Source organism: Ovis aries, chromosome 1, assembly GCF_016772045.2.
Source record: "Ovis aries strain OAR_USU_Benz2616 breed Rambouillet chromosome 1, ARS-UI_Ramb_v3.0, whole genome shotgun sequence".
NCBI lineage: Eukaryota > Metazoa > Chordata > Mammalia > Artiodactyla > Bovidae > Ovis > Ovis aries.
In genome coordinates, this window is record NC_056054.1 from 39,950,045 (window position 1) to 39,974,589 (window position 24,545).

The 24,545-nt window shown below is 43.7% G+C and overlaps 1 protein-coding gene across 2 annotated transcripts in view; it reads left to right on the forward strand.

Annotated features, from left to right (window-relative positions):
* Positions 1–10,609: 10,609 nt before the first annotated feature.
* The window catches only part of CACHD1 (cache domain containing 1), a 239,856-nt gene continuing 225,920 nt past the window's right edge, over positions 10,610–24,545 (forward strand). For both annotated transcript variants that reach the window (XM_012167056.4, XM_042249227.2), the window contains exon 1: positions 10,610–11,429. In XM_012167056.4, coding sequence (XP_012022446.3) covers positions 11,190–11,429 — 240 coding nt within the window. In that variant the 5' untranslated portion in view covers positions 10,610–11,189. The remainder of the gene's footprint in view (positions 11,430–24,545) is intronic.

Genomic DNA, 24,545 nt, shown 5'->3' on the forward strand with positions numbered 1-24,545 from the left:
GTATAAAATTAGCAAGGTTTGCTTGGGCATTTTAGAGTTGGTGGGTCTGGTGAAGGTGGGGATAAAAATAGAAAATACAAATAAGTATATTCCTTTCTTTTTCCTTTCCTTGACCCCTTGAGCCGCAGGGTGAGATTATGATGCTAAGGAAACATAGCTGCTGCAGTAGGAATTCCAGAATTCTCTAGCATCATGGAATCATCAGAACAAAAGAGCACTGATTGGATGTGCCCATCTTTTGTAAAATTCCTCATTTCCAGTTACTTGCTTTCACAGTTACTAGATCAGGATCTGTCCTTGCTCCCAAATGTATACAGTCTGCCTGCTACAATGTTGTTCGCTAGCATATGGCCAAGTCCCTCGTGTAAGTAAATGATAAAGATTTTAAAAATCTGAATTGTGTTTGCCCCATTTACCACTAATACTCAACTTGAACTCAGTTCAAGTCTGCTGGATAACATTGATAAAATATAAAATATATGCCACTTCTATTTCTGATGCTTTGGGATGTTTTGTGGTTACGATCCTATGTTTTGGCTTTTATACAGACATGTGTTCATGACCTCAGTTTTCTGAGCATTAGTTTTCTCCATTGGAAAATAGATTTTATAACAATACCTGCTTGTTGTTATAGAGCAAGAGAGCACTGTTATTAAGAGTGGATTTAAATAATGACACCATCACATGTTACTTGTGAAAACTTGGGCAAAGAACTCAGTCTTATTAAGCCTCAGTTTCCTATTCTGTACAAGGGGATAATTGTACCTACTAAAAAGGGTCTTTGCAAGGATAAAATAAAGTAATCTGTAATCCATTTAAAACACTTAACATGCTGTCTGGAACCTAATGGGACCTAAATAAATACTAGCTATTATGATTATGACTCATAGAATTTTAGGGATTAAAGGAGATAATTCCATATAAAACACATAGCATCATTCCTAGAACCAAGTAAGCATTCAGAAAGTGTTTGCTATCCATATTATTTCCATATATAGTCAAGTTTTCACTATGCAAACCAATGTTTGTGTAATTCATTTACTTTGTTCCCTCTCCTATCACAGCCTCGATCTGTGGTTAAATATCTCATTGCTATTTTACTTTGTATATTTCTAGTCTTGCCTCCCTAGCCAGAGTAAAAACTCAGAGTAAGCAGTACAATTTTCTGCACATAGTAGATGCTCACCCTGTAGTTATTTTGGTTTATTGATAATTCTATTACTCTTAAATAGTTTTTAGATAAACATATGGTAAGATGAAAAGAACTGTACCACTTACTATGTCCAGTCAAGGGAATCACCAAGCCCACAGAAAGAAAGTGTCATCTGACTTCAGAATAACTGGCTGAGAGGATGAGATGGTTAGATAACATCACTGACTCAATGGACATGAATTTCAACAAACTCTGGGAGAGAGAGAGAGAAGTACGGGGACACCTGGCCTACTGTATAGTCCATGGGGTCGCAGAGTCGGACAAGACTTATCGACTGAACAACAAGCTGAGAGTCAATTCTGGCTCTTTGCTTCCCAAGACTCCCTAAGTTATGCCTAATTTATTACTATTATGTTTATTAAAAAATCATGAAGGATCTTACTAAAGTTCCATTTTATATTTTGTCTTGTTTTTTAAAACTGAAATCCTACGTCATACTTTCCCTTAGAAATTTCAACATCTTAATCAGAAATATTTAGACATTTTGAGTTGCTATATAGTTCAGCTATTTAGTTGCTTATTTAGTCAATAAGTTCAGATATGCAGATGATACCACCCTTATGGCACAAAGTGAAGAGGAACTAAAGAGTTTCTTGATGAGATGAAAGAGGAGAGTAAAAGAACTGGCTTAAAATTCAACATTCGGAAAGCTAAGATCATGACATCCAGTCTCATCATTTCATGGCAAATAGGTGGGGAAATAGTGAAAACAGTGACAGACTTTATTTTGAGGGGTTCCAAAATCACCGCAGATGGTGACTGCAGCCCTGAAATTAAAAGATGCTTGCTCCTTGGAAGAAAAACTATGACAAACCTAGACAGCATATTAAAAACCAGAGACATTACTTTCCCAACAAAGATCTGTATAGTCAAAGCTATGGTTTTTCTAGTAGTCATGTGTGGATGTGAGAGTTGGACTGTAAAGAACTCTGAGCACTGAAGAATTAATGCTTTTGAACTGTGGTGTTGGAGAAGACTCTTGGAAGTCCCTTGGACTCCAAGGAGATCAAACCAGTCAATCCTAAAGGAAATCAGTCCTGAATCTTAGAAGGACTGATGCTGAAGCTGAAGCTCTAATATTTTGGCCACCTGATATGAAGAGCTGACTCATTAGAAAAGACCCTTATGCTGGGAAAGATTGAAGGCAGGAGGAGAAGGGGACAAAAGAGGATGAAATGGTTGGATAGCATCACCAACTCAATGGACATGAGTTTGAACAAGCTCCAGGAGATGGTGAAGGACAGGGAAGCCTGGTGTGCTGCAGTCCATGGGGTCACAAAGAGTCACAATTGACTGAGTGACTGAACAAGAACAAATTTAGTTCAGTCAACATGTTTGAGTCAAGAGTCCTTGCCTTAAATCAATCCCCCAAAGAATTATACCTGTGTGCTAAGTCACTTTAGTTGTGTCTGACTCTTTTTTACCCCGTGGACTGTAGCTCAAGAGGCTCCTCTGTTTATGGGATTCTCCAGGGAAGAATACTGGAGTGGGTTGCCATACCCTCCTCCAGAGTATTGTTCTGACCCATGGATTTAACCCATGTCTCAAAAGTCTCCTGCATTGGTGGGTGGGTTCTTTACCACTAGTGCCACCTGGGAAGCCCAAAGAACTGTATATAGTGTGATCTTTCTAAAATGTCATTCCTCCACTTAAAATCCTCTGTGACCCCCCATCCCTCATGGGAGAAGCTCCAAGTCTCTTGGCCAAGGACCAAGACCTGTGTCCTCACCAATGACCTTGGCCACCGCTCCTTCCCACTTAATGCCTTGGAAATCTGAAACTTACAGATCCTTCCTTCCCATTGTTTTGGTCTTTCTACATTTGTAATGCTTTTCCTTACCAGGGATGCTTTTTTTATGCCTGAGTGACCCCTTTTCTCCTTGGCGACACTTGTCAGATAGACGCCTTCTCCTCTAGAAAATTTCTCTGACCTCCCTCCTAGCTTAGATTAACTGTCCCTCCCATTGTACCTGATGCAAAACCTCCTTCTTTAGAGCATTCCATATTATATCCATTCATTCAGCAACAATTTCTCAAACACTTACTCTGTGTCAGGTACTATTTTAGACACTGAGAATATATTGACAAAACACATAAAAATCATTGCCTCAATGAAGTTTCCAATAAACACAATAAGTAAATATATGTGATACTAAATGGTATAAGTACAATATAGAGGGATAGGTTATAGAGAATTTCCAGAGAGGGGTTTTTAGGGGTTATAATCTTAAATGGAATGGTGAGAGAAGGTCCCTTCCACCTTATATTCGAGTCCAGATTAGAGAAAAAGTAATGTGGGGAGATAACTCTGTGGAGTTCCTGTACTTTTGCCTGCCTGTGGGTAAGGTACTATCCATCCTGTTTTTCTACACAAAAATGTCCAGGATGTTTAGTGAACAGCCTTGATAGGTAGAGGTAGTGTCTTTTCTTCAGAGCCTAGGGAAAAGTTGCTTTCTGTCAAGTATATTAAAGATATCTTCCTTTGGGACAAAGGGCAGTCTTGTTTGCATTTTATTATAATAAGATTTGGGTTATAAGGCTTGGGGCTCCTCTTCCTCACGGTACTTGATGCGTGCAGGTGTTCCAGGCCTTCTTTATGTCGCAGGAGAGAATCAGGGGCTGGAGAACTAGCACAAACGCAGGCACTCGGCCTGCTGCTATTGCTGTGAGTGACAAAGCCCTTTTCTCTAACCCCAGAGGCGTGTGTCTTCTGCCAGCAGAGCTGAGGCTATGGTAGGCTGATCTGTTGGCTTGCAAGTAGTGGAAAGTCTCATACTTCACAGTTCTTGACAGTAAAATGCAGATATCTGGAAGAAGAGCATTCAAGACACAGGGACCAGCAGGTGCAAAGACCCTGAGGCACCTGCTGTATGTGGTATTACCTCTTAAATTCTCCAACTTTCCCAATAATGATAAAGTTCTTAAGGACAAACAGTCTTATTCATCTGTGTACCCCTAGCACCGAGTAAAATCGCTGGTGCCTAGCAACTGCTCAATAGATGCTAGCTGAAATTAATAGGATAAAAATTGTTGCTTTCGAAATAAGGATGTTTCTTAGGCCAAAATCTATGGATTTCAGTTATTATATTTTTTTGCCTTTTTTTCATTCAGAGAGGCATATAACAGAGCAGCAAGAGAGTTTGGAATCGTACAAACCTGATTTCCAGCCCAGCTTTACTGCTTGCTGGCCTATAACTCTGGGTCAATTGTTTCGCTTTCAAGCCTCAGTTTTCCTGTGTATGAAATCATACTCACCTTCTCTGTTTTGAAGATTAAATGATAGAACATAGGAAACACACTAAGAGTTCAAGAAATGTTATGTTGTATGCCATAGGTGGCATCCTACCTTTGGGAGGGTCTCAGTTACTCTTATCTATTATTGTTATTCTTTCATGGCTAGCTCCCATTTTGAAGGGGAATGGGAAATCTGATGACTTTTAAAATCAACAAGAAGAGTATTGAAACCAGGGAGGCTCTGTGTCCCAGGATCCGTGCTCTTAATTCTTACAAAAGTTAATGAGTGAGTGCTAATTTCTGCCCTTGAAGTGACTGATTCTGTTCTCCCAGGCTCCCTAAGTTCACCGATTCCATATATTTTCCAGCCAGTTATTATTTTGAATGGGAAGCCTGCCAGAAGCATTAGGCTGAGGATTTGTTGTTAACTTGGCCTCATTTCCACCTCAGAGCATGCAAAGGGGAATTGTGGTGGCTTGGAATCTCCATACCACGTTTTTTGGAAATCCAACCAAGAATTCCTCAAAACCATTTGACCTGGAGGTTTTCTGTGGTGAGAAGCTTGGCTCATGAGTACCAAGAGGTGGTCTCTCTCTGAAGTGGCTTTGTACCTTCCAAAATAGGGACAAGCAGTCAATTTGATGAGGAATCTCGGTCCATTCTTCTTTAGCAGTCAAGGAATAATACTGTAGTGCTACTCTCTGCACAGTTAATGATTCATGGATTTTCCTAGTTTCTAAAGAGTTTTTGGTACAGTATTTCTTGGGTTTCTACTCTGGGTCCAGAGTTAGAGTTGTGCTTGACAGTGTGGCAATGAATTAGGCAGTCACAGTCCCTGATGGATGATTCTGCTGGAGAAGCCTGTAGGCTGCACTTTGAGAAACATGAAGATGGAGAAAACAGACCTATAAATGGAAAATGACAAGCCTGCACATTAAGGAGCTTATGAAGAGGAAACAAATAATGAACCGGCATCCAGTTAGGTCATAAGTAAGGAGTACAGGGCAGGCTGGGGAGAAGCTTAAACTAGCAGAGCGCTTTCATGGTGGTCTCTGGCCTTCTGGACAGATGTGGCCCTCTTACCAGTCTTTTTCTTGCTTTGTAGTTCAAATAGCCCTACAGTCAATAATGTCCTTTCTGTAAGAATGGTTGACCTTGATCCCTAGAATTACATCAAGACAAAGGAGGGGGGAAAGAGTCTTACTAATAGAACATGTAGGTTTGAACTGCAATGAGAAAGGTCTGAAGCTAAGTTGGTTCTGAGTCTTGGGGATGGTCTCGCTCAGGCCAGAGGTTCTGTGTTCTCCACTTTTTTCTCTGCTCAGCTTTCTTAGCTCCTTCATAATGTTTGGGCCCTCATAGCTTCAGCTTGCAGACATCCCCATTTTTATTGAGTGCTTCTACATAGCAGGTGCTTTACATGACTTTTCTTAAAAACTTCGGTTATTACTGTTTACAAAGTACAGATGAAGAAACAGAAGCTTAAGAGAAGTTAAGAGATGACACAGCTAATAATCACTGTCCTTGGGATCTGAACCCAGGTTTTCTGATTCTAAACTCCATGCTTTTAGCTACCATGCTATATGGCCATATATGCACACATGCACACATACACATATATGGCTTTATATAAATTTTGTACGTGTGTGTAAAAATGTTTATGTATAATTATATATATATATGTATATGTATTTATAGTGATAGATTTCCTGTAACGTGTCTTATGGGATTCATGTCCCCTTTGACTTTTCATGTCTTTAATTTCAACTACAACTTCTAACTGCTTTTTCCTCTTATTTTCCCTAAACTTTTTGAGAATGAAAATTTGCTTGACTTAGTTCATCTTTTTGCCATGCCTTGGGTGCTACAGATTGGCTACTTGATGTTATAAGCCCATCCAATTCTAATCAGCTGCCCCCTACCCTCACTCCCTGGAAAAATCAGCTGGTGCTGAGAGGAGTTGATGGTAGGGCATCATAGTCATGTCCCACTCTGCAACCCCATGGACATAGCCTGCCAGGCTCCTCTGTCCATGGGGTTTCCCAGGCAAGAGGACTAGAGTGGGTGCCATGCCTTCCTCAGGGACTGAATCTGTGTCTCCTGTGTCACAGGCAGATTCTTTACCCCTGAGCCAGCTGGGAAGCCCTAATGGTACAGCAATTATACCTAAATGCAGTGGAGCCATTAAGGATTAGGATTGAGTTGTCCAAAAGGTTCGTTCAGATATTCCCCATACCATCTTATGAAAAATTCAAACCTTTGGGGCAACTCAATAGTCTATCATCAGACAACAAGCTATAATTGGCCCATCATATACCAGGACCTTGACAACTTTCATAAGCTTTAAATGATAGTAACTGGGCTATTAGCCTATTGAATTCTGAGATCTCTATAATGAGAAACGCAGTGCTACACAACTGCAAGACCCTGGACACCTTACAGCATCTCAGGGAGATATCTGTGCTATAATTCAAACTGAATGCTGTGTTTTTGCACCTCATAAATCCTTTAATGTAACACATTTGAACCACATGAAAATCTGCTCTAAGTGACCCATTCCCTAGTCTTGACAATCTTTAAAAAAACACTGGTGTGGGAGGCTCATGGCTAAAATATTTACTTTTCATTCCACTAATGTTATTAACTATACCATTTGTATTTTGCTTGTTCACAAGATTATTATTTCTTGTGTTACCAAGTATATGACTGAGCCTTCAACGGAAATGTTTTGACTAGACTTGAAGCAGTTGATCGAATGTGTAGTTCGATATATGATCAATGATTGTAATAGTGTAACTCTAGAAGGCAATGGCAACCCACTCCAGTCCTCTTGCCTGGAAAATCCCATGGACAGAGGAGCTTGGTAGGCTGCAGTCCGTGGGGTCGCTAAGAGTCAGACACGACTGAGCGACTTCACTTTCATTTTCACTTTCATGCATTGGAGAAGGAAATGGCAACCCACTCCAGTGTTCTTGCCTGGAGAATCCCCAGGACAGTGGAACCTCATGGGCTTCCATCTATGGGGTTGCACAGAGTAGGACACAACTGAAGCGACTTAGCAGCAGCATACCAGGATATATGTGTGTAAACATTCTCCCTAACATCAGAGCCTGCCATTGAAGGCCCAGGTTTGCACACATTAGTTGGGCAAATGATTATTTTTCTGAAATATTTACTTGTTGGTGACACAGGAAAAGTCACATGGCCTTCCTGGGTACTGCAGACACTGAACTAAATGCTAGAGATCTAGATAAGTGAGTTACCATCCTGGGGAGCAGCAGTTCATAAGACTCATGGAGTTGGGGTGTCTGTAAAATGTGCATTCCAGGACCTAGCCCACCTCCAGAGATTCTGCTTCTCAGGTTTTGCAGTTTATTAAGAATGTCCTAAGGCTACAGGTGTTTGGTGGACCTAATGAGAACCAGTAAGGGGGAGAAAACATGACTTTCCAAGTGATAATAAATGCTATGAGAAGAAATGAGAATTAGAGGGAATCAAAGGAAAAGCAATCAGTTCTGTGGAGTCTGGTGTCAGAGAAGGCTACACAGAAGTGAAGCTCAGCTCAGTAGGGGTTTGCCAGGTGAGGAGAAGGGGAGAGTTTCAACACCACCAGCAAAGGTGTTTTCTGGGGTTGATGAGGATTTGGGGGGGCAGAGTAGATTCCAGAAGTCCAGAAAGCCAGAGCACAGAGAGACTTGTTTATAGTGTTAAGTTTATTTCTCTGTGATGGGGCATCAGAAATGTCTAGGTTAGCAAGAGGCAAGTTCATATTTGACTTTTAGAAAGGTGATTTTGGTTGCAGGGTGGAGAATAGAAAGATGGGAGTGAGGTGGTCTCCATGGAGACCTGAGAGGAGACTGTGGTCATAATTACAGATAAGCTGTGATGTGCAGCTGAAGTCAACCAATGGGATACAGATGGAGAGCAGGGGATGGATGAGAGAGAGATGTGGGGAGTAAGGTACCTAGTTTGGGGTATGGGTGACATCCACCCAGATTTGCAGTATGGCATAGATTTAGGTGGAGAATAGCAGAAAGCAGGAATGAGCTTCAGTTCCAATGCGTCTAGTAGAATGTGTTCATGATAAGTCACTTCAGTCGTCTCAAACTCTTAGTGACCCCAGGGACTATAGCCCGCCAGGCTCCTCTGTCCATGGGATTCTCCAGGCAAGAATACTGGAGTGGGTTGCCATGCCCTCCTCCAGGGGATCTTCCCAACCCAGGGGTTGAACCTGTGTCTCTTATGTCTCCTGCACTGGCTGGTGGATTCTTTACCACTGGTGGCCACTGATATCTAGTAGAGAAGCTAGTAAGCAGACAGAATTTTGGAAATCCCACTTAGAAGGGAGATTGAACTTTGTTTAGAAATTTGCAATACTCTGCTGTCTTGGTAATAATTGTAGGCATGGGTGTAACATGAGAGTTCTCAAAAAAACTTAAGTTAGAAAGGGGACATAGCATTAGAATCCCAGGAAATAGAACCCAAGAAATAACAACATATAAAAGCTGAGTAAAGATGGAGAAGCCATTTTGAAAGAGTTGCTGAAAGAGGATGATTTGTGGCAGTTTTGATGACAGTACCTCGAAGAATCTAAGACAAAAAATTAATGCCAGCTGTCATTTATCATTTTTGTTTTCTTTTTTTTTTTTCCTCTTCCACTTACCACAGGGATATGTTTTGTATCACTGATTATCATATGCCATGGTGTAACAAAAAAAAAAAAAAGTTATAGGATCTCCTTGATACCAAGTGTCAATTCAATTCTGGAGATGGAACGCAATAGATAGATTTGTTTTAATCCCATCATTAATTCAAGAATCATTTTTAAAGTACTTACTTTGTACTTGGTACTGAGCTAAGTGTGGATGATGGAGAAGTGGATTGGTCCCTGCCTTCAACAAGCTTACCTTACTTCCAAGAAGCATTATGTAAAACAAGCATTGTACTTTATAAGTGACGTTGTTCCGAGAAGCCTGTGTGCCTCTCAAGGGGGGATAGAGTGGAGAGTGTCACAAATGAAAACAGAGGGTATAGCAGAGAGCGCTGATGGGGGAACTCAGAACCGAAAAAGAATCTTGAGGTAATATGGGCCAGGGAAAGCTTGCGTTTTTAATACAACACCGTGAAAGAAGTAAAACAGAAGGTTTTGCTGTAAAGTGAAGAGAGCGCCAAATCCAGGTTCTAGTCCTGCTAAGGCCTCTGCTAGACAGCCTTCACCTTCTCGGGCATGACTCTGGCCTCTAGGAACCTGCATGCAGGAACCTGGCTTGGAAGAATGGTGGCCTTACCACCCCCCAGCCCCCACCTCCCACCCCGCCCCCCCAATCCTTATCTATTTCTTTTAGGTGCTTCCAACAGGTGATTTCTCAGACAGCCTAAGCCAGAGTCAGGAGTAGGCAGGAAGGAAGTTAATTCCCTTCCCCCGCTGCAGAGAATGGATGTCTGGAGTGAATTCCAGCTCAGTAATTTTTTGGGTTTTGTTTTGTTTTTTGCTTTTGATGAGATCAGATGGTTCATTTCCAAAAAGAGACAGAAAGAACTACGTCCTATTTAAGAGCAATAGTCTCCGACTGCTTAAGGTCGGGATTTGCCTCTTATCCCCTGGGTGACCTTCGGCAATTTATTCCACCTCTCTAAGCCTCAGTCTTTGTTACCTAAAATTTGGGGATAAAGATACATACCTCACAGGGATGTGGTGAGGATTAAAGGATAATGTATACAAACCCCAGAGCACTGGGCCGGGCACATAGTAGTTGGTTAAAAACAAAAAGGAATCCATTGATCTAACAAATGCTAGCTATTGTTACTGGTAACACCGAAGAAGAGCAGTGGGCACGCAAATGGCAGTCCCGTCCTTCACAAGTCTCTGCCAGGCAGAAAGCCAGCGTCCTAGAACTTAAAGGGACTTTCGATGGGTGGGATCCCGGAGTCCCTTCGCGGGGTCGGAGGTGGTGAGAGCTGGGGTGGGTAGCTGTCCCCGGCAACCAGAAGTTCCAGGGACCCCCAGGTCTGGTACCCGAGCCGAGAGCCTGTTTTCGGGCCCGCGGCGTCTCCAGGGGCCGGTTCTGAGGCGGGAGCCGGGCAGAGAGAGGAGGGGCGACCGGGGGAATGTCCCCGCCTCTCTCCCCGCTTCCATAAATCACCGCAGCCGCGGCGGCCGCCGGGCCGGGAAGTGCACGGAGCCGGAGCGCAGCGTGGTGGCACCAGACACCTCCCTTTCCCCCGCCGCTGGCTTTCTTTCTTTCAGCTTTTTTTTTTTAAACCTCTCCCTGCTCGCTCGGGTGGCTGCCCCAGCCTACCAAGCCCGATCGCCGCTCCTCCTCCCAGGCTGCAGCCGCCCGCCTTCGCCGCCGCCTCTCTCCGCTGGGACCCGCGGGAAGCGAAAGCTCCGCGGCTCGCCTTGTGAGCCCCGCGGCCACGCACCGGGCGCGGACGCCGCAGCTCTCGCAGCCGCCCGCCGCCTCGCGGGGCCCGCGCCGGCGCCGGGGTCCGGGACACGGCTGGGGCGGTTGCTTGCTCTCCTGCCGCGGCCGCCCGATCCGGCGATGGTGGCCGCCCGCGCTCCCGCGCCGTAACTGGGCGCCCCTCTAAGTTTAGGAGCTGCCGGGGCGCGTAGAAGCTGCTGCAGAAGGGCGAGAAAGTTTTGCGGGGTGCGCCGAGCGGGCCCTGGGCGCACCACCCGGGGCTACCTCCCCGCTTCCCGGCTCCTGGAGCCCGTCGGCGGGGAGTGGGGGGAGGCGGCATGGCCCGAGAGCCGGAGGAAGAGGAGGCGGCAGGGGCGGCCGCCCTGGCCCGCGGGGGTCGCGGCTCGCTCGGACGGATCGGGGCGCGGCGGCCGCCCCTCTGGCTGCTCTGCCTGGTCGTGGGCTGGCTACTGGGGGCCGGGGCCGACGCCGAATTCTCTATTCTGGACGAGGCGCAAGTGCTGGCGAGCCAGATGCGGAGGCTGGCAGCGGAAGAGCTGGGGGTCGTCACCATGCAGGTAAGGGTCCCCCCACCCCTCACCCCTTGTGCCCGGGAGCTTGCCAGGCACATCCCGCCTCGCTCCTTTGCGCAGAGCCCGGTCCCATCCCCAGTACAGGTCACTTTAACCGAGCACCGACCTCGCCCGCATGCACAGAGCACCCTTTGCCCCGGACACCTCTGGCCTCTGCGTGGATCCCCTAACAACACACCAACTCCTCTTCCAAGTTCTTGGGTCTCCCTCTCTTTCTCCTGTGCAGAAGCTCCTGCCCTTTGCGCAGGACCCATTTCCCATGCCCCTACCCGAGCACAGCTCCATTATCTCGGCCAGGATTCTTAGGTTCCTTCGCGCCTCCTTTCCTAATTTGCACCAATTTCCCCCGCAGTCTTTTTTTTTTTTTTTTTTTTAACCCCGCCACCTCTACAAACTCCCCTTTTCCCTCTTTGTGTGTCCATCCCAGGGCAGACGGTCCCGCCTGGCTCGGACGGTTTTCCGAGGCTCCCAGTCTGTACCCCCTTGATCACCTCTTCGGGTCCCCCCGACCGAGGCGCAAGAATGGGCGCCCTGAGGGCCGGCACCGCCGCGTGCGCAGCTGCTCCAGGGCCACCTGGGCCCCGGCTGAGAGCGTCCGGAGAGTGAACTCCGCTCTCCCTCTCCCAGCCCGGGTGCCTTGGGGGAGGGGCCGGCCTGGTAGACTCTTGGTAGATTCCCGACTCGTGCTGTGTGGGGGACATTTTTTGTTGCTTTCCGCTGCTGTTGGTTGCGCGCTGTCCGAATGTTTTTGTTTTGTTTTGTGTACGCCTTTTGGTATGTGGTGGAGGAAAAAGCAAGCATAGTGAATAAGGTTCCCATTTCTCTAAATTGTTTACCAGATCCGTCCTCCGGGGGAGGGGGTGGTGGTGCTGCTGCGAAAGAAAGATTGCCCGAGGCTAGTAAGAAATCCTGAAGATGTTACTAATAACCAACAGTACCAACAGTAGTAAAAAAAAAAAAAAAATTGCTAAACAGCAACCACCTGGAGATTCTGTCTCGCCGTTATTTTAACCTCTTTGGCCGGAAAGGCCCACTCGATTAGGAGAGGTTGAATTGACATTCCGAATCTGAAATATTTGCTGTAACATTTTTCTGTAAAGTAACCTCATTCTCTTCTGTATTCGAACAATAATAATGGCGATGCATGTGGTTTAGGAAAGAGCGAAGTTTCCAGGAACGTGTTCTCGGAAGAGGTTTCTGATTTCGATTCTACTGTGACCACCCTTCTACCTCCCATCGGGAGAGGTGTTTTAAAGTCACTTGGGATTCCGGTTTCTGATTTTTTTTTTCCTTTACCCTCCCGCCCTAACCACCACCAGTCTCCTCCAAGGATGATACAGTTTTCCTGAAGTCAGTTCCCCCTACCTTTACCGCTGTAGTGAAAGATGGTTGGGTGGTTTGTTTTGTTTCAGGAGTGGATGGTTTGCCTGAAAGATAATTGTGTTTCTGTGCAGACACCAGCCCTGAAGGGCAGTAGAGTCCGATTTTTCTTCATTTGCATAATAGACAAACTTTTAAGATACATCATTGAACTTTTCTATGCAGATCTTTTAGGTTCAGATTGTTATAATTTTTTCCATATGCATGTTCTGATTTCTGATGATTGCTGACAGAGTTCTCAGGAGTCAAGTGACTTTTAGAGGAAATGAACTAAAATGTTAGGGAAAAACTAGAATTTCTTTTTCCACTGATGAATGTTTCAATTCAGAGGACACACAATTGTGTTCTTGCATAGAGACCCTCTTTTAATAAAGACATTTAATACATTACAGTTTTGGACAGTGATCTTAAGATTAGCAGGCATTTGTCATCTTCATCCCATCACTATGGCTGGACAGGGGACCTTTGGGTCTCCCACCACCGCCACCACCATATAAGTTAAGGACTAGCTTTTTCTAAGATGCTGACAGCAGTTTTACTGTTTCTCACCCAATCCTTGACAAAAGGTGAAATCGGATCCCAACACATTGTCTTTCAGGTAGGTATCCAAAACAAATGTAGTTTTAAAAGGCTTCCCTGTTGAAAGGGAGACACTTTAGAAGAAGAAGAAGAAGAAAAAAGCTCTGATCAGTGGGGGGTTTGTGCCCAAATGGCCCTTTATCTCCTCCCAACTGGCCTCTTTCTAACACCTTTGCAACCTCATTGTGGAAGCTGGCCTCCTGGGGACAGGGTTTTGTCTGGCAAAATGTGAAGTGGCTTCTCTCCCTTTTTAAAAGGAGCAGCACATACTGTATTTAAATTCTTCTTCTTGAGCTGTACATTGATCTACCACTTGCCTCCTTCTGGGAAAATTGGGGGAAATCTCTTTTCAGTTTTGTTAGACTGCCAGCTTGTTTTTTTTTTGGGGGGGGGGGGTTGGGGGAAGATATTTGTAAAATAAAATCTAAAGCAGGTTACATTTCTTGCCCTTAGAACAAGGTTGCGAGCCTCAAGTTTTCCTCTGTAAACCTCTGGGATTTGTTCAGTGGGTTTGAAATCATGTGGGTTTAGCTGTCTAAAGAGCAGATAATATAATCCCTCCTTGTGACATGTTGGATATTATAGCTGTGGAGCTAATCTGTTGCTCTGAGACAGGTAGCCTCATGTGGGTGTTAAGGTGAGTGGGGTCAAACTTCCATCCAAAGATATGAGGGAGTTGGAGAGAGGTGTCCTCCCTTTGCAGGAAAAGAATGTCCTCTCTCAATTAAGGGATCAACTCTTTTCACTTGACCTTGGCACGTCAAGTACAGTGCAGACCTTTCAGGGCAGCATCTTCTTTGACAAGAAACTTTGTGTAGGTTCATTTATGAATTAAAAACCTATTTCCAGACTTTTACGTCACTGCTGCTGAAATTCTCCAAAGACCATTTTTACTTTTGAGAAACTGCAAAGCCGCTTCCAAGGGGGGGAGGCCTGTTGTCACCTCTTAGAAGACAAGCGCAAGGAAGAATTTTACAAAAACAAAACCCAGAACTTCTTTCAGCAGTGTAGTTTCCTGTGGCATGGTTTTTGTGCTGGCTGATAAAGAAAGTTTGAAAAGCAGCCTAGCTTAAAGATTTTCTTGGAAAGGTTTTTCTCATGGTGGCTGCCTGCTCATGGTTTTTTGTTGTGGTTCCTTTTTAGTAATGGACAAAGTTTAAAAAAAAAAAATCTCTAAATGATTTGCACCAACTAATTTTGCCAGTGCCTTGGGAAAGTTGCCGCTGAATACTGCCCCCCTGGCAGCAGGCCTCATACATCATGAGTAAAAGTCAAAAACCTAATCATCATCTCCTCAGGGGTCTGGTGGAGTGAAACCATGGACATTGAGATCTAGGGAGCAGAGAATGGCTGTGTTCAGGGAGCCTTGTTTCTGCTTTTTCATTCATGCAAAAAGTTTTTTTATTTTTTATTTATTTATTTTTTTGAAAGGAGGAGCATCATGGAATGGAAAGTTTCCATATTGGAAACCTGGGTTCCAGCTCTGCCACTTTAGAATTTAGGTGATCTTTGTCTGTAAAGGTGGCACTGATGGTTCTTCCTGGAGATGTGTTCTGTGGACTTAATGAAAATAGTGCATGTGAAAGCACCTGTTGATGTGGAGCGGGGACTGGGAACTGTTGACAGATGTGGTTGTTCTTCAGTAAAGAGATTTCCTTAGAAGCTGACTGGGCACAGAGCACTATGCTAGCTGAGTGTTTGGTGGATTTAAAAGGGGATATTCCAGCACAGCCCCTTAAGGAGTTTACAATTTGGAGGTGGAGGTAAGGTTGCACAGGTGAAACAATCAAGCAACAATGCCTGCTTGTTAGGAGGCATATCTGGCTCTGGAAGCCATTTCACCAGGCACTTATAAGGCCCATTTAACATTATATGACAATACAGGCTTCCTAACAGCAAGGATCTGGCACATAGCCAGGTTGCCCGCCTTGATGTTAATTCTAACTCAGCTCTGCTGAGCTGGGCATAGTCACTGTGAACTTGGCAGACACACCAGCAGGTTGGTCAGACAGCTGCTGTATGGGGCCTGGAAGGGGGATGGGTGGGGAGAATCCTTCCAATAGGGGCAGAAGAAATGCCTGAAGTACAGTCTGAGGAGCTTCACCTCACATGGAAGGAAAGGAGGCAGACAGGACAGAACTGATAGGCTCAGTAGCAGTGAGCTATTGACTGAAAATACAGCGCAGCATTGTAAATAGTGGCTGCAGCTGAAAGTGAAAGGGGAGGCTGACTTTGTATGCCCTAGAAAAGCATTAAGTTCATTGTTCATATTTGCATACATTCAACAAACTTTTGGGGAGACTTCTATGAGGGGCTTTGGGTTGGGCTTAAGCTGCAGATAGGGCTTCCCTGGTGGCTCAGAGGTTAAAGCATCTGCCCGCAATGAGGAGACCCGGGTTCAATCTCTGGGTTGGGAAGATTCCCTGGAGAAGGAAATGGCAACCCACTCCAGTATTCTTACCTGGAGAATCCCATGGACGGAGGAGCCTGGTGGGCTACAAAGAGTTGGACATGACTGAGTGACTTCACTTTCACTTTAAGCTGGGGATAGAAGGTAAATAAGATCTTGTCTGTGCCCTGAAGCTCTCAACTGATGATGCAGACAGATACAAAAGGAGGTGTTTAGTGAGGGACGGAGAAGTGTTAGAAAGCAGTGGGCTACTACCATGCTGCAGAGAGGAACAGGGCATTATGGAAGTGAGGTCATGAAGCTGACTCTCCTCCTGCAGCCTTTTAAGTGATCTGCCACACACAGAGGGCAGTCCTGACAGCATCAGCAGCCTCAGACATTAAGGGGAACCAAATAAGCAGTTCTTCAGACATTTCTGAGGCCCCTTGGTGGTACTGGACAAGGGAGTTGCTATGTCTTAAATTCTTGATTGGGTGGGGGGTGGGGGGTGACTGTAACTTTTGTGCCTCTGCATATGGCTCCATGTCTTATTTCTCTGGCCATCACATCTAGGGCTTCTGTGGTTATTTCACATCAACACCCTGGTGGCCCTACTATAACTTCATGCTGATTTACAGTGATGTTTAGATAAGGTTGGCATTTGCCCCCTAGTCATGTCAATCATACTAAGAATGGTATGTTTTAGGATGATTTGAATATGTACTTAGGCAATTGAGAATATTTTAGGAATGGAAAAAAATGCAAGTAATGTTATTTGATTCTATGCCCTATGTGTAGTATAAGCCCTAATGGGAAAGCTGCAGCCTTGTTTTCTTCTGAGATTGCTCATTTGGAGTAGAACAAAATTGACCATTGGTGGGTGACTCTGAACTGAACTTGGTAGGAATGTGTGCAAAGAAAAACATGTTGAATCACTTCTGAGGGACTCTCCCCGGTGTGCTTAGTATCAGTACTTCCTCCCCTTCCTCTCCACTGATACCTGTCTTAGCTGCTTAGCTTTTTCCTGCCAGCTGTACTGAAATCTGGAGAGGTGTGGGGGAGGGGAAGGGGATGGTTTCACACTTTATAACTTGGTGCTATTTCTGGTTGCTGCTTGAAGAGTTCCTTCCTTGAGCTTAAGTGGATGAGCCAACAGGAACCTTGGAGAACTCTGGAAGTTTGGTATTAAGTGCAAGGGGATTTGTTCTGAATCTGCTTCAACCTGGAGTAAAAGTATATTGGCGGTCAAAATATAAAGGGCACCAGTTTTGACTCTACTAGTTATTAACTCTGTCACTTCCAGCATATTATTAAATTACTTTTGAGCTTCATTTGGTTAATGCGGGGACTTCTTTTAGCACACAGTCTAACATAGGAACAATCAGTAAACAGAAATAAACATGGACAGTGTGTTTAGTGCCAGGGCACAGAACCTGGAAGCCAACAAAAATTTTGCAGCTCCAGAGCTGGAATGAAACTGAAATCTAAGCTTCAGAACCTGCAGATTTCAGTGCAGTCAGTCCTCTGACCCAGGGGTTACCGAAGTGTGGTGCACTGACCTCAGGGATGTGATGCAAAACCATCCTTTGATATTTATGAAGAAAGTATTAGACCTGCCAATTAGAGTCATTTTTATTTACTTTTTTTTTTTGCTACACCACACAGCATGTGGGATCAAACCCATGCTCCCTGCAGTGGAGGCATGAAATCCTAACCACTGGATCAGCAGGGAATTCCGTGATTTACTTTTAATCTTTTTTAATACAAGGATTTGAAAAAATATATAGAAGTAAAGAGAAGAGCATAAAAATATTCCTGCACCTCTCACCTGGCTTAAACAAGCTATCTACTTGTGGTCAGGCTGGTTTCATCTCTGCCTCTACCTGCTCTTTTCCCTCCCCCCTGATTATTTTGAAGGAAATTCCAGGTATCCCATAATTTTATCTGTAACATTTTTTATTACATTCCTATTTAATTTCTATATTAATGTTTTATAATAGGCATAATATATTGATATACTAGTATATAGAATTTGCAGTCCATCAATACAAATATTTTAGAGGGTATATGCTTGAAAATGTTTTATGATATGCCTGAGCAAAACAATTGCCGTGTGGTGGTGGTGGTTTAGTTTCTCAGTCATGACATGGACTCCAGCCTGCCAGGCTTCTCTGTCCATGGAATTTCCCAGGTGAGGATGCTGGAGTGGGTTTCTATTTCCTTCCCCAGGGGATCATCTTGACCCAGGGACTGAACCCTGGTTTCCTGCAATGCAGGTGGATTCTTTTCCCACTGAGCCATTGTGCATTCTGCAGCCCTTTACAAAATAGCTGGTATCTTTGTCCAGCAGCCTCCTTTGCCTTCCAGATGTGACACCTAAGATTCTTCTGGGAAGCTCCTCTAGGACCCTTTTTTTCTCATGGGCATATGCCCTCTGGCCCTCATTTTTATGCCTTGCTTTCCCCACGAGGCTGTGAGTTTCTCTGTTTTCTTAGTGCCCAGCTTACAGTCTGAGCCATGTCTTCTGCTTTCTCCCTATTTCAGAGATGGAAGGCAGGAAAGAGAAAGGAACAAAGCAAAATAAACTGTAAGGGAAGGGAAGAGGCTGAAGAGAAAAGGCTGACTGTGGACATAATTATCTTCTGATGAGTTTGTCAGCAGATTCCACTATAGAATCTGAGGCCAGGAGAGTGGAGGGGAAAGTATAGAATGTCCAGTGCTTTCCCTGCTAGAGCTCATGTTTTATCAGAGAAACTAACTAACTTAAATGGGTCAAGGTGGTGTAGAAAAAAATGCTGAAATATGGGATCAAGATCCCTGCCCACTCCGGGGTTGCTAACTCTAACATTTCCAGGGTTCAGTTAGGCAGAGTGAGGCAAGCCAGGTGTAGATCAGTAGGGCATGGTGTTGGTTGTTGGAAAGGGAGGGCACATGCCAGGGCTGAAAAGCCGGTGCTACCCAGCTCTGCCAGTTGCTGCCATGTGGCAGTGTGGGGCCAGTGTTGCCACTTGACTCTGGTTTTCAGGAGAAGCTGGGTCTCTGGGTTTTCAATGAAATCTCTCAATTCTTAAAATGTTGGCAACTAATTCAGATTAAAAAAAAACAAAACAAAACACTGTGTGGGCCAAACCAAACATGCCAGCTGTCTGGATCAGGCCAGAAGCCACCAATTTGCAGTGTCTGGATTAGAATTATTCAGTGAGCTCTAGGAGGTAAAGTCAGTGATTGTGTGTAAAGATTCTGGGGAAGTAAGTTTCTGTATAATAGAAAAGGACAGCTTTCTCATAGAATAGAGTTTAAGTTGGGTTGTTTTAGGAGATGAGCTTCCTGTCATCATAATTACTTAAACAGTCATTGAATGTTTATTTGGTGCCAGGCACCATGTTCATTCTGAGATATCCATCAGTTAATTTCCAAAGCAATGAAATGGTATGAAAAAGAGGTTCCAGATGCTTGGAGAAAGTATGTCAGGGATATTAACCTGCTTAGGGGTGGAGGAAGTTTCTGGAAGGACTTCCAGGAAAAGTAGAATGAATAGGAACTGGTTAGCCAGAGGGTGGGATTCCCAGAAGACTTTCATGATGGCTCTTCAGAGAATGGAAAGATGGCCTTAAGGTTTGGAGTTTAGAGAGCTAGAGGGAAGAAAGGGCACAGAAGAGTTCAGAGAAGCAAGCATACAGGTTGGGTAGTAGAATCCTTCGATCCTTCATGGCAGTGAGATATATGGCAGGTAACAACAAAATGCCCAGCTTACACTGGCTTGAGAGAGGAACAGGCTGCGCTATGTGATTGGACAGTCTGGGGAGGAGTTTGAGCCAGGCTAGGTTATGGCTCAGGTCATGTGGCCCCATTGCTCACATTCTCAAGTAGATTCTCCCCTTTTGTTTCCACATGACTGGCCAAACCTTCCTAGTGTTCAGTTGGGAACTAGCTGCTTTTTGTGCATGAATCTTGCCTTTGGAGAAGATGTGCTCTGGGGGAGATGAACTAGAAACATGGAGACATGAGGAGCCTGGTGCCTAGAAAGCTCAACTGAAGTCATTTAGGTTTTAGCTAAATGACTTAGCTAGATGCTTAGCAACCACCAGCCCCCAAGGCCTGCTCTGTACTTAGGTTCTTCTTCCCCCAGTTTCATGAAAGCCTACTTTGCAGTCTCCCTGCCTCTGACCTGCACATGGGCTGGCTGGCCTCCCACTGTGTACAGCCCCTGAGGGGCTGTACAAACCCAGGCTCAGCAGACCTGCCCTGAACCTGTCTTTGCTCCCTGATTCACTGATGAAGTGTATGAGCACTAGAAGGACCAGAGAGAAAGTCAGACCTCCCCCCAGCCCTCATTTTATAGGTGAGAAACAGGCCCAATGGGTGGTGGCTCTCTAGAAGTCACACCAGTACTACATGATAGACCTTGAATTCAGGTCTTGACTTTTTAGGATTCTTACTTTTGGACACAGTACTTATCCCATGGGAGCTTCATTTTCCAAGAGATGTTTGCTTTAAAATGGAAAGGAAACTTGATTTAATCAAGAAGCTTTATTTTAATTTCTTCTTTTGAAAACAAAAAAAGTTTTGGCTTAGTTCTTTGATGATTGAGAACTTGTAACTGATAGACTCATTTGACAGATGACTTTTTTTTTTAAGCTGTTATTTAAATACTTAGAAGTCAGTGAGCCACTGAAGAAATACAAAATTCTGACTCCACAGTGATGTTAGCTATTTTTAAAACACCAAATTTAAGTAACCAATTACTGGTTATAATTATGAACCTGTACAAACCAAAGCCTTTATTATTATTATTATTATTAAAAAGGTAAAGCATAAAAAGAAAACTTTAGGGAAGGAACAACTTTTGTGATTTTTTTGGGGGGGATTTATATAAAATCTTCAGAATGAAATTCTACCTGTAATTTTCAGGAAGAGGGCTATTTTAGAACTGAATTTCAGGACTGCATCTCTCTCCCTAGTTATTAGAAGCATGAAGCTCTTTCTTTTTGTGAAAATTGTAATAGTACAATTACTTTCAAAGGGTTGTTTATTTGATTTGATAATGAAACAGAATAAATGTCATTGGAAAGCCTCTTTACCTTCCCCCTCTTCATTCTGAATTCCAAAGAAGTTTTCCCCTACTTCAGATTTACACAGTTCCATGATTTCTAAGTTAATTACAGTTACAACAGTTCTGATACCCAAATACCATTGTGGGTCAACTGAAAAGTAGCTTCGGGTCCATATTTCCCTGGAAATAGTGTGCTTTGTTGTCATTGTCGTAGAGAAGCCAGTGGAGGAAATTCTTATCTGTTGTACATGATAACATCCTGATTCTGTTCCAACCATAACAGTTATTTTAAAGACTAGGTCAAAGCCCAAGACTCCAGCACTTTTTATTTTTTTCTGGATTCCCCTTGGATATATATTTTTTTTTCCCCATTTTATTTTTGCATCGAATATTTTAAAAGATACTCTAAGGCCCTGGTGGAAGGGCAGGGAAAATCAGCAAGCCAGTGAGAATGAATCTGAATTTTTAATTAGGCTTTGAGTTGTTTCTTCAAAGTGTGGAGACATCATTAGTGATGTAAGTCTTGTTGCATTAGCAGAGACTGACATTTCACTTCAAACGGGAGAGTGCAGCTGTCCTGTGCAGATAAAAGTTGCCAAGTGTGGAATAGCAAGGTGGATTGGTAGATAATTAGCTGTCCCACATTACTGCAGTGTGGAAGAAGCCTGCCAGTCATGGGCAGGAAGGAGAAATTATTAGCAGGAGAAAATCCAAGTATGTCATAAAGCAATTTGGAATCACTTCAGCTGTGGCAGAGCTGATAAGGCATACGTTAAGGAAACAAGACAAACTGAGTCTAGTATATGATGGCCAACTTTTTTTTTTTTCCTTTTTACAAATCTTAACTCAAAGAGGAATGGTCAGAAATTAATGATCCATAAATACACTGAAGTACCGATTCATCAGTCTGCCCTGACTCCGCCTATGAAATAATTAACCAGCTTAAAATAGTCTTCATATTTCCATGTCACTTGAAAATAAAGTAGGATTCTACATAGGGCAAAAATATATATATATATCACAGGGAGGTCACAAATCCCTAACAGTTACTGTGCTGTGTGTAACCATGAAAATATATTTGAAGAAGAAATTTTGAAGTCTGTCACCTCTCTGATAAATGTAACAGTATTTATAAATGGCTTGAGACTATTTTTGTGGCCTTATTGGTGAAACATATGTTTGTGTGTATTTAAATATTGTTAACAGTTTTGCTGTGATCTTCACATTCATCTCCGGGAAGTGAGAAAGGTAGAAAGACCTGTTGGGTTTCTTATTAGACATTTGCTAGCTCAAATAAAATGTCAGTGGGATTTTTTGTTGTTGTTAACTGTATCGCTCCCTGGGCTCCTTAGTGGGATCCTGGATTCCTTTGTCCTGATTCCATCCATGTTTATTGATCAGCTTTCTCCAAAGCCCATGCCTCTCCTGGCAGCTCAGGGACAGGCAGTGCCAAAGAGCTTAAGGTGGTACGTTCTGCTTGGATGGTGTCCTCTCTGAATAAGAGATATTCTCAGCTGCTGTCACAGAGCCAGTTTTCTGCCTCTTGCTGCTTGATTCCTCCCACCCTAGAAACTGTCACTGAGTTGCTGCTGCTCTGGGTAGTTCTGGAGAAAGCCTGGAGAACTGAGGTTTTTAGCAGTCTTGGATCCGGAGTAGTTTTCATTGACCCTATGTGTAATGGGGATGTTTGTCCCTCTTGTTCTCTTGAAGGGGGGGATGGGAGACTAGTCTGTGTGCTGATTTGTAAACCATCTCATTTGTTATGGGTTGATATCCCAGTTAGTGTAAATTCAGATTTCCAAGGAGGCCTGGAAAATTTTACTTGCATCCATGTGTAATCAGTTAAAAAATGTAGGCAAGAGCTGCAAACAGTAAAGCTTTGTACAGATGAGTTATTAGAGAGTGAGTTCTCACAAGAAAGAGCCCAGATTTATTCATCTATGTAGTCCTGGTATGTTAACACTGTCTCTGGCACATGGTGAGGACTCCAAAAATGTCTGGACTACAGAAATTGGGTGGCCATCTTTAAACAGTGGGCTTCCCTGGTGGCTCAGAGGTTAAAGCGTCTGCCTGCAATGTGGGAGACCTGGGTTCAATCCCTGGGTCAGGAAGATCCCCTGGAGAAGGAAATGGCAACCCACTCCAGTATTCTTGCCTGGAGAATCCCATGGACAGAGGAGCCTGTTGGGTTACAGTCCACAGGGTTGCAAAGAGTCCGTCAAGACTGAGCAACTTCACTCTCACTTTCACTTTCTTTTAACAGTAGATTTGGTAACGTTCTAATACTATTCTGAATTTAGCTTCTGCTACTATGTTTCTATTTCATTACCTACTCTAGACTTAAGTATAATGTCTTGAGCCTGCACTTGCTACTAAAGATGTAAAATGTTTCAGATGAGTGACAGTGTCTAGAAATAAGCGCCTTAATTATTGGTTGAGTTCTGATGTTTTATTTCTTCCTGTTAGAGAAAGCTTAGGTATGTATATCCAGGCCATTTAGGAATATAAAAAAATACCAAAATGTATGTATACTTGCAAATTATGTACTTAGAGCTCTGTTATCCTAGAGATGAGATTCATCAGCTAGTTTATTTAGTGAATATGTGTTGAGCACATACTGTATATCAGGTACTATGCTTGCATTTGAGTTCATGGTTAAAAGAAGAGAGACAAGATCTCTACTCTTATTCTGCTTGGTTGGTGTCCTCTCTGAATAAGAGCCGCCCTCGGCACCTAACTAGGGGAAATACGTTGAAGAAGTAATCATATAAATATTAGTTATAAATTGTTTTAGTAACGTTATGAAAGAAACAAGGATTATTAGAAAGACAACAAGGGAAAATCCTTTTAATATATATCAGAGATATCGTTTCTCGGCTCAAAACTCTCTAAAGGCTCCCATCTAGGGAGGGGGGTTCATGTTTGGGAACGCATGTAAGAATTAAAGATTTTTAAATCTTAAAAAAAAAATAAAAATTAAAAATAAATAAATAAATAAAGGCTCCCATCTGACTCCAGAGTAAAATTCAAAATTACAGTGGCTTTTACAGCCAGAGTGACCTGGTCTCTGATATCTTTGGCTTTATTTCTTATCTCCCCTCCCACCACCAAGTTCCCACCCTCCCCCTCCTCGACCCCCACCCCCCAACACACAGTGTTGCTCTAATGCTCCAAGCACACCCTTGCCCCAGAGCGCTTGAACTTGCTGTTTCTTTTATCTGGGAATAAACATTTTAAAAAATCTTTACCTGCCCATCTTCTTAAAACAGTATCCTCCCTTCCCTCTCCTCACTCTGCCTCCTTACCCCATTCATTTTGTTTTGTCATATTCCCTAACTTCCCACAGGTAAGCTTTGTATTGTTCACTGCTGTTTTCCTATGGAATGGGCTTGGCCCTTAGAATTAATTACTCAACAAATATCTATTGAACAGTGTGGGTGGGAGCAACAACCGAGAACTGGATGGCCTGTTCTGGAAGTAATCACAGAAGGTAATGCGGAGGAACCAATCAGAGAGGTAGACGAACCAATCAGAGGAGAGGAGGTGGGGCTAGCAAAAGAAGGGAGAGCCAATCAGAAAGGAGGAGGGTGAGGATGTTGGCTAGCGTTGGAACAGCCCGTGCAGAGGTCTTGAGAGTAAACTTTGGCATACTTAAAGAACTGAAAGGAAACCAAGTGGCTGTCTTAATTAGTTAAGAGGA